We start from the raw sequence: 15392 nt of genomic DNA, 5'->3' as shown, positions 1-15392 counted from the left end.
TTTTATTTTTCCATTTTCAAAATAAACACAAAGACGTTCGATAATAATGGGATTTATAAAATATTTACAAAAATGTACTTCGCATATTTTGATTGAGTTTAAATTCTTATCCAAATTCAATAGCTCTTTGAATGGGTTCCTAAGCCTAGCTAAATTCACTTATCTGCATTTGTAAATAAATATCGACAACAATATTTAAAACATCATTTGATGCAATATATACGGCACAACATGCGCACAGCTTATAGTTAATACATAGTACACATTTTGCTTTAAATTTATTTTAAAACTTCAAGTACTTGTAAATAAGAAGCACTCTTTGTTTCGTTATACTCTTCTGTTTTTATCGCTATGCTTTCTTTATAGTAGAGAACCCTCATTGCACCTGTGTATGCGTCAGCTCACCCTGGCCGTGCTGTTCCGACGATAGTGGTTGGATCCAGTTAGAATGAAGACCAAGGGGTTGACTAAGATGTGTTAAAGGATTGTGTGTTTAATATGTTTTACATATAATTACAATTAAAGAGCATACTTCAATTTTTCGTGTGTGTTTTATTTTTATATTACTTCTTAGCTCACAATAATAGACTATATCCGCAACACAAAATATCCCTATAAACAAATTCGTTAATGCGCATATCGTTCGTTTCGACATAACAAAACATCATACACTCAACCATGTTCGTTGTATATGCAGCTAGTCAATTTAGAAAATAACGTTTGAGATGTCTGCATATTCCTGTAATTTCTATGCTTTGAAGAAGTCTCTCAGAGAAACAATGACTCAAAACGTGTGCAAAAACTTGACTCAAAACGTGTGCGTTAACTTCCGCCAAAGTTTAGCATGTGCAGTAAACACAAGCTTATCGGAGACGGCGCATTCAACATTTTAGAGGATACATCGTAAAGGAAGTAATTACTAAACGAAAACCTGGATGAAAAGTATCGTCCCTGATTATCATCTGCGGATTGAACAGGCTAATCTGGTAAGACACTTGACGCGCACGCATTACGCCAGGCTTTTCAAATAATAAACTAACCAAATAGGTAGCATACTTGTCCTAAAAAATCATGATCATAGAAACAATAGCCCCACTCGTTGCTGTGTTATACTTGCAACTATTAATTTTTAGTTTTGAACTGATTACTCGTGAATAAAAATCGATAATCGTTCACAAACAAAGAATACCATCTATCTACTTTGCTTATAGTATACACTGCTACAAATTGTGATATTTTTTAAGAAGGTAACTTTAAATCTTCGCCAAAGAAATTTAACTTTATCGTTAATTTAGTTTAAAAAAAATCGCCCACATTATGCTGTGGAAGAACTTCCTTTTCAAGGAATACAGTTCGCATACCGGAACTCTAAAAAAACAATATAAACTACAATTACATTCAGTTCATATCGGTCATTAAGTAATTTGACGTTTACACTACAATAACACACGTGGAATATATAGAAATACGTTAAAGGACCTGTGTTAACCATGACGACTGATTAACAAAGTGAATATCATTGTAAATGTCTATGCATACATTTCAATCACCTTCATGTCGACTTATTGAAACAACATCGGAGTCAATGGCTCGCTGTAAAAGTGTACACTTTTTAGCATATTACAGCCATCAGTTGACATTTGTTCGAGCGAAACATTAAATTCAAGTTCTAATTGTGTTTTGTTAAGTTGTATTGCACTTGAATAAATACTTTGCAACACGCGAGCAGTGTAGTTTTGAGAAATACGTATACACATTTTAAGCGATCGGCCGCACTGTAATGATTATAACATCTGATATTACAATGTAATTGGTCTGATTTAAGGCGTCACAGATACAATTACGATTTGGCAATAAATGGTTTTATTGGAGATTTTTATTACATGCATGTTTCAAAATATCTTTTGTCATTTACTACTTTAACTGTCAATGCCTATGCATAGATGTGTTCTATACATGTATTTGTATGTCCTTATTTATTGGATTCTTTTGACAAATATCGTCAAATGAGTCTAAATCTTCGATCTTGGATAAACGTAATAAACATTCAAACACGTTCACATTAAGTGTATGTTCGATGTTGTATCTTCGAAACACGTGGTGATGTTTGTGATGTTTCGTTAATTAATAATTAGTACTGCTTAATGCTACTTGATTGCTTCTCATGTAAAAGTGCATCACATAATGGTCAAGCGACACTTAATTTGTTTGATATTATGTTGTGATATTCCAAGTCTGGCAATCGTTCTAACCGATTGAGTATGATTTATCGCTATATATAATATAGTATAAATTTCAGGATACGTTTTATTTACATTTAAATTGTATTTACTGTATTACTTTACTTGTTTTTTTAATTATATTATTTAATTATATTAATTAATTTACATTCAAATAATTGTTTTAAACTGACATCAGTAGCTTCTTCTAAATAGTGTATGTGATCTTTAAAGGTTTACAACAACTTATTTCTAAACAGTGAATGCATATTGTAAAGTTTTATTCGTTATCACAAGGAGTTGTGGCCCTTTGTGTTGAATAAGATATAACAACGTCTTATTGTGCGACCGATTATCAGAAAACGTTTACAAAATAATTATCTGTAAGAGCTACAGCGAAAGGTTTTCCGATTACGTTTTAATAGGCGTTATTGCCGTGTTGTTTAAACATACAAATACAAATCATACCCATGTGGCGTGGTATACACTGTCTGTTATAACTTCGTTGTGCATAGTATGCATTTATTGTGTTCATCTGGTTTGTTGGTTGAGGTTCGTTTTAATCGGTTAACATTCGCAATGCTTTGCATTGAAAAAAAGGCGCAGATCACCGATTTAAGTATAGTTTAAATGTGTGATATTTTTTACCCGCAATTGTACAGACACTACGCTACATGTCTTAAGTTAAGGACTAACGGATGTAAACAATAGTAATGTTTCATTAGTTTAATGCGGACCCACCACCAGGAGAATGTATCGAGATTAATGGGTCGAAACATTCAGTGATCGGTGGCTCTCGACTGAGGACGTCAGTAGTCCAGCAGTTTAACGACTGTTTACATCTCATTCCACATCTGGTTTACCAGTGACTTCTAGGAAAGACTTGATGACAACCGAGAATAGAACGGTGACGCTGGAAAGACAGATGACCACCAGGAAAGCCTGGGAAGGGCACGACGGGTTTGCAGCCCGGAATGCAGTTCCTGTGAAGGAACAACCACAAAATCAGCTACAGACTCACACACAGAAGAATACCCCCAGAGTCTTCCAAGAGGGAGGGGGGGGGGGAGGATGAGAGACTCATAAGGACGGATACACCGATGACGACTAGGCTTGTACAACGGACATTGACCGGAGAAATAGCAGTAGTGAAGTGTGGCAAATGTGACAAGATCTGCAAGAATCTAAGGGGACTGCGGATACATCAAGCCAGGACTGATTGTGGGGAAATCAGACACCAAGAAGCAACGCTCAGGTGGTACACCTGGTGAGACGTTGGAGGATCCAAGTCGGGAAGAATCCCATAGAACTAGGAACCTCTACGCTCCTGAGAATCTGGTTTCAAACACCCAGGGCAGGCAGCAGGAAGAGGACGACCATGACCCCCTTCTTGATCTGCTTCCCCCACTGGACGATGACACTCCAGGACGACAGACCGGCGAGCGTCGCAGGAGCTAGATCGAGACGTCTCCACTATACTGGAAACAACCCTCCAGGGTCCAGCTGACCGAAAGATAAGAGCAATGACGGGCCTCATCTATACTGTAAGCAAAGAGAGGTTTGGCTTGGCTGAGAAGAAGCCAGAGAAGCCAGCCCCAATCATCAGCAGAAGACAGAGGCTAATCAAACAGATCAGAAAGGAGCTTACAATTGTAAAGATGCAGTATAGAAAAGCCAAGGAAGAAGAGAAAGTAGGACTCCAACAGTTACGAAGCACTTTACGAGAGAAACTGAGCACTCTCAACAAGGCTGAGCAAACAAGACAGAGGAAAAGGAAGAGGGAGAGACAGAGAGCTAGATTAATCCAGAATCCATACCAATTCTCCAAAGACACCCTTGACAACGAACGATCAGGAACATTAGAGAGCAGTATGGAGGACATAGAACAGCACTTACGCAATGTCCACAGTGATCCTTCACGGGAGGTTCCACTGGGTGACTGTTCAAGGCTAGAACCAGAAGACCCACACAAAGGAGCCATTATTGTCTGAGGTACAGCACGTAGTGAAGAAAGCGAGGACAGGTTCAGCCCCAGGCCCGAATGGCATTCCTTATCGTGTCTATAAGATGTGCCCTGGTACTCTTCGGAAACTATGGACCCTACTTAGAGTTATTTGGAGAAAGGGCAAAATCCCGGATTGCTGGAAGAGAGCGGAGGGAATATTCGCCCAAAGGAGAAGGACTCGAAGGATATTGGTCAGTTCCGGACCATTTCTCTGCTCAACGTAGAGGGGAAAATATTCTTTGCAGTCCTAGCCAAGCGACTGACAACGTTCCTTACTGACAACAACTACGTTGATACGTCAATTCAGAAGGGTGGAGTTCCCGGATTTTCAGGCTGCGTCGAGCATACCAGTGTTCTCAGCCAAGTGATCCGGGAGGCACGAGTGAACCATGATGACCTGACTGTAGTGTGGCTAGACCTTGACAACGCTTATGGATCAATACCCCACAAGTTGATTGAGAAGGCACTTGAGCAGTATCATGTACCAGAACATGTTTGTAACCTGGTAAAAGACTACTACACAGATATTAAGCTACGCTTTGCTGTGGGAGACAAGACAACAGCATGACAAAGCTTGAAGAAAGGCATTGTCACAGGATGCACAATCTCTGTGGTCCTGTTTGTGATGGGTATGAACCTCATCATCAATGCGGCGAAGAGAGAGACACGTGGTCCAAAAGCAGCAACAGGAATCTACCTACCTCCAGTTAAGGGATTCATGGATTACCTCACTCTGACAGCAAAGACCCACATTCAAGCAAGGTGGATGCTTTCGGCCCTAGAAGAGGCAGCAACTTGGTCCAGAATGAGGTTCAAACCCAGAAAGTTCAGAGCACTTGTTATCAGGAAAGGCCAACCAACCAAGAAATTCAATCTGACAGTGCAAGGTGAGGACATACCATCGATAATGGACAGCCCCATTAAATGCCTTGGGAAGTGGTATGATGCTACACTCCAAGATGGGAACAACATCAAGCGCATCAAGAACCAGCTCACTGAAGGGCTGAAGCAGATTGACAAAAGCGGACTACCTGGCAAATTCAAGGCCTGGTTATTCCAGAATGGATTTCTCCCACGACTGATGTGGCCACTGATGCTTTATGAGGTGGCAACAACAGTGGTGGAAGGACTGGAGAGAACCATTAGTAGGCATTTGCGAAAGTGGCTTGGCGTACCACCAAGCTTCAGCAACATTGGACTCTATGGACGAACAAATCAACTACAGCTCCCATTGAGTTCGTTGGTGGAGGAGTACAAGGTGGCAAAGGCCAGACTTGTCATGACGCTGAAGGATTCAAGGGATGACATGGTCCGAAGAGCAGGTGTTGAAACCAGGACGGGAAGAAAGTGGTCCGCTAGCCAGGCTGTAGCCCCAGCACAGAGCCGCCTGCGACACAAAGACATTGTGGGAACAACGGCAGTGGGAACACAAGGTCTTGGCTTTGCGGAGACGAGGAGTTGGAAGAAGGCGGACAGTAGGACAAGGAGGGAGATGGTCCAGGCAGAGGTACGTCTGGCCGAGGAAGAAGATCGAGGCATAAGGGCAGTGGCAATGGGGTGCCAGGGTGCTTGGACAAAGTGGCAGACTACAGGAAAGAAGATGACATGGGCGGATATCTGGCGTAGCGAACCTCTGTGCATCAGTTTCCTGCTCAGGTCAGTCTACGACCTGCTACCTTCACCAGCAAACCTGCACAGATGGGGAAACGTGAAGACCCAACCTGCCAACTTTGCGGAAAGATAGGCACGCTAGAACATACACTATCATCTTGCCAGACAGCCCTTACACAAGGAAGATACAGGTGGAGACACGACAAGGTCCTCCAAGAACTGGCAGACATAGTGAAAAGGGAGAGGCGAAATAAGAGGACTGTGAAAGAGACCAGGAAGATGCAGTTTGTAAAGGAAGGGGAAACCATCAAGAAGTAGCAGGCGCAAGCAGCATCGATCCTAGATCGTGCGCAGTCATGGGAGATGGTTGTTGACCTGAAACGAAGGCTGGTTTTCCCAAGTGTAGTCCAGACAACTCAACGCCCCGACATGGTGATCTGGTCGGCTAAGGACAAGTGTCTGGTGATGGTTGAACTCACAGTTCCTTGGGAGTCACGCTGTGATGAGGCGATAGAGAGGAAAATAGCAAAATATGCTGATCTGCAGAGGGAATGCAAGGAGAAGGGGTGGCACACGTGGCTATTCCCAGTGGAGGTCGGCGTCCGAGGCTTTCCGTCAAAGTCTCTCTGGAGACTTTTCACTGCACTTGGCCTGACAGGAAGAGACAGAAAGCGAGCGGTCAACAGACTTGGGGATGCAGTGGAGAGAGCATCGAGATGGCTTTGGCTGATGAGAGAAGAGAGGAGCTGGCAGCCGTCTACTGACACGTAGGGGATTGATCAACCCCTGCGGACCCACCACCAGGAGAATGTATCGAGATTAATGGGTCGAAACATTCAGTGATCGGTGGCTCTCGACTGAGGATGTCAGTAGTTCAGCAGTTTAACGACTGTTTACATCTCATAATTATTAAAACATGTTATCACATACGTCACACTATAAACATTTTGTAATAATGTGAATAAGTAAATGTAAAAGCGTGTTAATTAATATTGAATGAAGAGCTTTTAAATGTTTGTGTTGAATCCAATGATGCCATACATAAGCGTACTTTCCAGGACCGTTGATTTGGAAACCATACAAATCTTATTGTAAATTTTATTAAGAAAAAAGCGTGTTGTTTCACATATTGATAAGGTCGGATGACTTTAGCTTACAGACAAGTCACACAGGATACAAACGTAATGGGTCTATTGTTATGACAAAATGTTTTCAGATTCGATCAGAGCTAAACAATATTCGTATACAACCACAACATGCCCCAATTTGACCGAAAACCACGGATGTATACCATGATTTGTCCCGTTGGTCTACAAACGCTTGATATGGTTGTCAAGTTTAAATGTTGATTAATTTTGTTTAACCATAACAAATAAGAATAATCATGTTCAGAACAGGTGTATGTCGTTAACTATAGTTCACTCATTTATGTGTTTTTTTCAAAATGTATTCATTTGCAGATATATTATGTTAAATCTATTTTCAGATGAACTGCAATTCCTCGAGTTGGAGTGTAAGTATTAAGATGTTTCTAATATTGAAACAAAATATATCAAACTTCATAATTTTAGATACATACTTGCCATTATGTTTTATTTCTGTTGCTGCTTTTAAGTCGATTTGTAACAGCGATGTGCGCTGGTCCAATGACGCCATGATGGCGTTAATCAATGAGAAATAGTGTTTAAATTAGTACAAATATCTTTCATTTATATCCAGAATAAGGATTGTAACATGATGGAGTTCATTACAACTTGTCACCTATTTAATAAAACATGTATTTTGATGTTGTGCATGTTGATGTCACATAAATCAGGTTAAGTGCTTCGCACCATGCTGTTCTGAATACAACTTGCCACTGAGTTTAACTGCGTAGTATGTACGTGATGTTAAATATATTGTTCAGATGTTGAAGAAATGTTTTATGTTTTATCAGACATAAGACCGATGAATGAAGTTGTTTAGGATACAACACTTCTCGACCAAATTGTAAAAATATTGATTAAAAACTGACTTGCGTTTTACCTATATAATGATTAAGTTGATATTTTTACCTGTTTATTCACTAGGGCAATAATACCCTATTTCTATTAATCCGATAAAAAATCAGGGTTAATAAATAAGTCACATTAATGTTTGGTATTATAAAACAGCAATGCTTTCATGTGAAGGATCTTGATCGCAGAACATGAAACCAGTTGTAATGATATAGCTTAAATTATTCCTTTTGTAAGAAATGAATTTAGTTACGTGTGTGTATATAAGGAAAACAACACACTTTCCTGAACATAATTTACTTACATTTTATATTTCCACGTATGCACCATAAATTTGTTTTACAGACATTGCGACCAATAATATCAATTTAAAAAACCTTTGTTAAGTCATTGTGTTGGTTAAGATTCACTATAATCGAGCGCAACTAATACTGTGAATAATTTGAATTATTACACTTATCTATAACGTTACTCCGGAATAAGGATTGCACCATGATGGTGTTCATTACAACATGTCACCAATTTTATAAAACATGTATTTTGATGTTTTGCATGTTGATATCATATAAATCAGGCCAAGTGCTTCTGCATACAACTTGTTACTGAGTTTAATTGCGCAGTATGTACGAGATGTTAAATAGACTTGCTCCGATGTTGACGAATTTGTTTTATATTTGGTCAGACATAAGACAGATGAATTAAGTTGTATAGGGTACAAACTTCTTGGACAAATTGTAAAAAAAAGATTAAAAACTCACTTGCGATTTACCTTTATAATGTTTAATTTAATAGTTTTTACCTCTTTATACACTGGGGCAATAACAACCCTATTTGTATTAATCGGATAAAACAAATCACGGTTTAATAAATAATTCACATCAATGTATGGTATCATAAAACATCAATGCTTTCATTTTAAGGAACATGCACGCAGAATAGAAGGTTATTCCTGTTAACTTGAAACCAGTTGTAATGAAATATCTGAAAACTATTTATTTTGTTATAATGAATTTAGTTACGTTTATGTATAAAAGGACAAACAAACACTTTCCTGAGCAAAATTTACTTACAATTGCGGGTGTTTTACAAAAACTAAAACAAAAAATATCAATTTATAAAACCAGATGTAAAGTCATTTTGTTGTTTAACATTCATTAGAATCGAGCGCTACAAATAATAAGTGGCAACGAGGCGTTGATCTGTTTGTATGGAGATTATCCATCGTCAGCATAACACATGCCATGAAAACAGGATTTAAAAGTGATATCAATGAGCTAATTATTTGAAAAAAAATGGAAAAAAAACATGTAAACAGGATACGAATTTAAATTTATATTAATGAACAACACAACAACCGCATACGATGTCGCTTTAATTTTGGCGGTGCGCCAACAATATTCATATAAATATTACAGCTGCGTCTCAAGAGTTTAAATACAAATTGCACTTCACGTGTATACTGAGTAAGTGAAGGATAGACTTTTGATAAAGGTAAGTTTACACTATATCGTTACTTTATGGGTTTTATGGTAGTTCAAATGCGCGTTCTAAAACTAATAAAATGCTAATTAATAGTAATGCATAATTTTGTTTAATTTATTTTAAAATTATCACATTACCCTCACCATCGACATGATCTGAATCCTCTTTTTGTTCTTCTTCATATTTTTTTATAGTAAAAAACACTCTTTTATTCTAATATCTAAAAAAAAACACTAAATATTTAACTTTTTAAAAGTATTGTATTTTATATATTATAAACATGGCCGAGGTTGCAGAGAAAGAGTTAAATGAATTTGTATTTTGTAAATATTATTTTTAGGCTGGTACAGTTAATATCTGTATTAATTATTATAATAATTAAATTGCAATGAGCAGGAATTTCTGATCAAGTGTAGGAACAATACAACAAATTGTCATCGGTATGTTTTTTATTTATTTATTTAGGCGCAATTGTATATCACATGGTAATGTATGACGTCTTGACGTCATTTCCTCTCATTTTTGACGTTGAAAAACATTTACTTTATTCATGTGCATAAAAGTTATAACTATGTAGTTAATTCATATTTGTAAACTTTGATAAAGCCCATTTGGGCGAAATATTAGAATAAAACAGTTTTTTATTATGAAATGTATATCTGTATCCCTAATGGATATTACACTGAGTATTGACATAATTTTTTAATCATCATTAAAACAGTATTTTCCTGTCTTGTTTGTAGATGCATCGGCTGCTGATATTCTGTCTCGTATGTTCGTTCATTGTGCAATGTTCTGCACGTAAGTACAGATTGTAAATAGCCTAAACTATGTAAATGAAAAACAATCAGGCTTATATTATTTCATTGATAAACACCGATAACAGGACAACACTTCCGACTAAAACATGATCTAACACACTGTTTTTATATGCAATTATAATACGAGCTATATTGTTGTATGTTCTTCTGAGAATTGTGTACGTGTGTGCTTGTGTTTCTGTTGTTAAGTTAAATAACGATAACCATTTTCTTGTGTAAATTGTCTTTATTAATGTAAACTTAACGGACATCATACTAGTGTATGCAGAAACAAATTATCAATGACCTGTGTTTTTGTAAATTGTAGTGCGTTCTCATTTGACAGTTAACTGGTAGCGTTTTGTTTCTTTAAACAATGACCCGGTACTTTGTGGTACAAAAGTTAACATACAATTTGAACACTAACTATGCTATTTTAACATGTTTATTTATCTTCCCTACCTCACGAACAACGAACCCTATCATGAAAATTGAACTGCATCGATACCGCACACATAATATTTCTAATTCCATATTTTTTACAATTGCAATAACATATTTTTGGTAAATACAGGAATTTAGATATTTATTCATGTTTGTCATTGGTTGTTGTACAATGCAATATGTATTGCTTGTACCAGTTCGTTTTTCATAACGATATATTGTGAATACTTTTATTTAATGTAATAATACCATTTAAAATCATATTTAAATATGTAATAAACTATTTTTCCGCCATATTGGAACTTATCCATCTTTAGTAGGCAATAGATTGCTTAACGCCAGCCTTGACGACAAACTTACTCGTTCCAGAAAAACCAGGCGCATGCCCAGATGGCGACATCAGACCATCTGTATGCCTGTGGGATTGCGCGTCCGATCATGAATGCCCCCGGTGCACAGAATGCTGCCAATATAGCAGCTGCATGTTCACCTGTGAAACACCCATCTGTACGTGTTTAAAGTGGCACCTACACATTATTTGGAAGCAATATGTCTTAAATACAAATGTTTTATATAGTCATAATTTCAAACAATTTAGGCAATTTTTGTCGTATATCTTGTTTTACCCCTTCGTAAAACATGCATTGAAAAGATAACACCCGTGTAAAAACGAAGCTTTATTCAACCTTCTTTAAAACAGAATCCACGCACAGTATAATGATGGTTTTGTTTTCGTTTTCTAATTCATAAGACATTTGCAGTTGTTAATAATTGTCAAACTAACGAAATCAAGATGCGATAATAATCGGATAATATAATAGAACAATAAGTGTCATTTACTTTTAACGAAAACCCAAACTGCCTTTTAAGCTGTTTGCATAGGTTTCCTTCGACAATTTAAAAACGATTCTGTATTCAGCACTTACATTTGATTCATTTTATTATATAACTTGTCGCCTAAGGGGAATGTTCTAGTAATTGTCAAACTAACGAAATCAAAATGCGAAATAATGGGATAATACAATAGAACATAAGTGTTATTTGCTTTTACCGAAAACCCAAACTGTTTTCAAAGCTGTTTGCATAGGTTTCCAACGACTCCTTAAAAACGTTTCTGTATTCAACACTTAGCATTTGATTCATTTTGATAGAAATGTTCTAGTATTTATTGTACACACAATCAATAACAATATTAAAACAATCATTTGATGCAATCTAAACAGCACAACATCCAAAATTGTATTATTACCACCGCGTTGATATCTGCCTGATATAAAGTTGCCTGATATATTTTTTTATATCATGGTCAATAGGAAATTGTGATATCAATCATGGTGGGAGGATGGTCATTTAATAAGGAATCAAACTATAAAGTTATCATTTTTAAGTAAATTCGAATCAGATTCAACAAAACAAACAATTTGATACCAGGATGTAATATATTTTAAACACAAAATGCAACACAAATAGCAAACAAACTTTTTTTTACAATATTAAGCGCGCGTGCTCATGACGTCATTATAAACACGTCAAACGACATAATTCATATTCTTTCCCTCTAATATGCTGCTTTTAGCGATTTTTTCATTATTTATTTTATATCGGGGACGAAGAGGTATGATAAACAGTAAAACAGGTTACTACCTGATGTTTTTGTAAAAATCACGCTCGGCACGAATAAAATAACTGCTCGGCAAGCATCGCCGTTATATTATTCTAAGCCGTGCCTGATATATAACAAAAGGAGCAGAAAATGACCTTTGATTCTCTATATAATAGTTAACGTGTATAAAAAATCCACCTTGCAAAAACTGCCTCATTTCTTTTTAATTGTAACGAAAGAGTTTAACCAATATTCACGTATATTTTTATCCCGTTGCTTTTTAGAGTTGGCTCGTATCGTCCATGACGTCCGTGACACAACCTATTGAGTGCTGCCTGAAACGCGGATCTGGATCATTTGAGTTCAAATTAAATCAAAGTTATGAAAACTAGGAAGTGTTTATAGTTTGTGTTTAACATGCCTCACATATAATTAAAGGACGAACATTTGTCCGTGTGTGTGTTTCCTTCCTGTTTGTCATATACTATCTTAGGTAACAACCATAGACCTTATTCAGCACGCATCATATCCCTAAAACACAACACACGGTGTAGATGCATATCGGTGGCCTTTCTGTCAAAATGCTGTCTCTCTGTTCATTCTTCGCTGCCTCTCTGTCATAAACAAGGACAATGGATGATCGTTTTTCACAAAACAGATGAGAAAATCTAAAATTAAAACCCGTAAACACATTTATGCATAAAAAGAGGTGGTCCATGAGTTGAAGCATACATCCAGCTACAGGTTCACAGTATTCCGCAGGTCCAAACACATATCACAAATTCTATCGAAGATGGAATGATGACGAGGGTGGTGGAACAATCGTGCATACATGCCACTTTGATGACTTTTTAACACAGCTTTTCCGTAATATGTCAAATGTCTATTGTCAGTGATATCATCTGTGTGATCAAAACTTTCCGTTCAATGTACGCTATATAGTAATTGTCATCAATTTTACTTAAAAATGCCTACTCTCGCTTTCTTTGTGGCACGGAAAGCCTCTTAATACATAAATCCATTACCATTTGTGGAAATGTTTGAACCTGGATGTCACGCATTTAGCCTTTAAAACAGTTTTAACATAGAATACACATCCGTTGTTTGTGATATCATCAAAATACGTAGTGGTTTTGTGATGTTTTGATGAATATGAATTAACGATAAGGATAAAGGTTTAAACCTGAGCAATTTAATTGTTATCCCCACGTTTTTCGGAGAAAAAGTGGGGATATTGTGGTGATGTGCGTCTATTCGTCCTTCCGTCTGTCCGTCCGTCCTGGCCATCTGCTCCTCCTACACTATTAGCATTAGAACCTTAAAACTTACAACATGGTAGCTATGAGCATATGTGCGACGGTGACAATGACGGAATTTTGAAATGACCCCTGCGTCAAAAGTTATTGGGGGTTGGGGCGGGGCCGGGTCAGAGATTTTCCTGTGACCGCGATTAGAAAAAGGCTCATAACTACTGTGCCCCTTCAGTTATTGCTTTCATATTTGGTATGCATGTGTATCTAGACACCACCTATCCATGCGCATAAAATTCTTTTCCCCTGTTACCTTGACTTGAACTTTGGGTCAGTTTTTAGGTTTTGAAATCTGCGACCGCGATTCGAAAAAGACTCATAACTACTGTGTCCCTTTAGATAATGCTTTCATATTTGGTATGTATGTGTATCTAGACAGCACCTTTCCATGCGCATAATTTTGTTTACCCCTTTGACCTTGACCTTGATCTTGGGCCAGTTTTCAGGTTTTGAAATCTGCGACCGCGATTCGAAAAAGGCTCAAAACTACACTGTCCCTTTAGATATTGCTTTCATATTTGGTATGCATGTGTATCTGGACAGAAACTTTCCATGCGCATACAATTGTTTACCCCTGTGACATTGACCTTGAACTTTGGTTCAGTTTTTAGGTTTTGAAATCTGCGACCGCGATTCGAAAAAGACTCATGACTACTGTGTCCCTTTAGATATTGCTTTCATATTTGGTATGCATGTGTATCTAGACAACACTTTCCATGCGTATAAATTTTTTTACCCCTCTGACCTTGACCTTGAACTTATGGTCAGTTTTCAGGTTTCGAAATATGTGACCGCGATTCGAGAAAATGCTCATAACTACTGTGTCCCTTCAGATATTGCTTTCATATTTGTATTCATCTGTGTATCTGGACAAGACCTTTTCATGCGCATAATTTTTTTTACCCCTTTGACCCTGACCTTGAACTGGGGCCAGTTTTCAGGTTTTGAAATCTGCGACCGCGATTCGAAAAAGGCTTAAAACTACTGTGTCCCTTTAGATATATGCTTTCATATTTGGTATGCATGTGTATCTGGACAGCACCTTTCCATGCGCATACAATTTTTTACCCCCAGTGACCTTTACCTTAAACTTGGGCTCAGTTTTCAAGTTTCAAAATCTGCGACCGCGATTCGAAAAAGGCTCATAACTACTGTGTCTCTTCAGATATTGCTTTCATATTTGGTATGCATGTGTATCCTGACAACACCTACCTATGCGCACACAATTTTTACCCTTATAACTTTGACCTTGAACTTGTGGTCAGTGTTCAGGTTTCGAAATCTGCGACCGCGATTCGAAAAAGGCTCATATCTTATGTGTCCCTCCAGATATTGCTTTCATATTTGGTATGCATGTATATCTGGACAACACTCTTTGGGCATAAACAATTTTACCTCTGTGACCATGACCTTGAACTTGGGGCCAGTTTTTAGGTTTTGAAAACTGCTACCGCGATTCGAAAAGGCTCATAACTAACTTCTGTGTCCTTCAGATATTGCTTTGATATTTGGCATGTATGTGTATCTGGTCAACACCTTTCCATGCGCATAAAATGTTTGACCCCTGTGACCTTGACCTTGAACTTGAGGTGAGCGTTCAGGTTTCAAAATCTGCGACTGCGATTCGAAAAAGGCTCATACCTGCTGTGTCCCTTCAGATATTGCTTTCATATTTGGTACGCATGTGTATCTGGACAAGACCTTTCCATGCGCATCAAATTGTTTACCACTGTGACCTCGACCTTGAACTTAGGGTCCGCGTTTAAATTTCGAAATCTATTATGTGGTTATCTACCCAATCAGAAGAAGTGCAAGCATTTTCATCGGACAAAGGAATTATTCAACAATGAAGCTTGTGTATTGAAAACACATGTAGTGTTACAAAGTAGTGGCACAGTGAATTATTTAGTAGTAAATTGTT

At 37.5% G+C, this 15392-nt stretch overlaps 2 protein-coding genes across 2 annotated transcripts; both read left to right on the top strand.

Annotated features, from left to right (window-relative positions):
- Positions 1–3742: 3742 nt before the first annotated feature.
- LOC127831496 (uncharacterized) lies at positions 3743–4792 on the top strand. The gene is made up of 2 exons (XM_052356480.1): positions 3743–4204; positions 4328–4792. The coding sequence occupies exons 1-2, from the start codon at positions 3743–3745 to the stop codon at positions 4790–4792; spliced, it is 927 nt and encodes a 308-aa protein (XP_052212440.1).
- Positions 4793–4849: 57 nt separating this feature from the next.
- On the top strand, positions 4850–5968 carry LOC127831495 (uncharacterized). Its single transcript, XM_052356479.1, has one exon. The coding sequence runs from the start codon at positions 4850–4852 to the stop codon at positions 5966–5968; it is 1119 nt and encodes a 372-aa protein (XP_052212439.1).
- Positions 5969–15392: the final 9424 nt, after the last annotated feature.

This window comes from Dreissena polymorpha, chromosome 5, assembly GCF_020536995.1.
Source record: "Dreissena polymorpha isolate Duluth1 chromosome 5, UMN_Dpol_1.0, whole genome shotgun sequence".
NCBI lineage: Eukaryota > Metazoa > Mollusca > Bivalvia > Myida > Dreissenidae > Dreissena > Dreissena polymorpha.
This window is presented reverse-complemented; position numbering and strand designations above follow the sequence as displayed.

Coding starts and splice junctions, on each gene's coding strand:
- LOC127831495 (XM_052356479.1), top strand. CDS start 4,850: ATGGGTATGAACCTCATCATCAATGCGGCGAAGAGAGAGACACGTGGT.
- LOC127831496 (XM_052356480.1), top strand. CDS start 3,743: ATGACGGGCCTCATCTATACTGTAAGCAAAGAGAGGTTTGGCTTGGCT. Junction 4,205..4,327: donor CACACAAAGGAGCCATTATT/GTCTGAGGTACA, acceptor GACCCTACTTAG/AGTTATTTGGAGAAAGGGCA.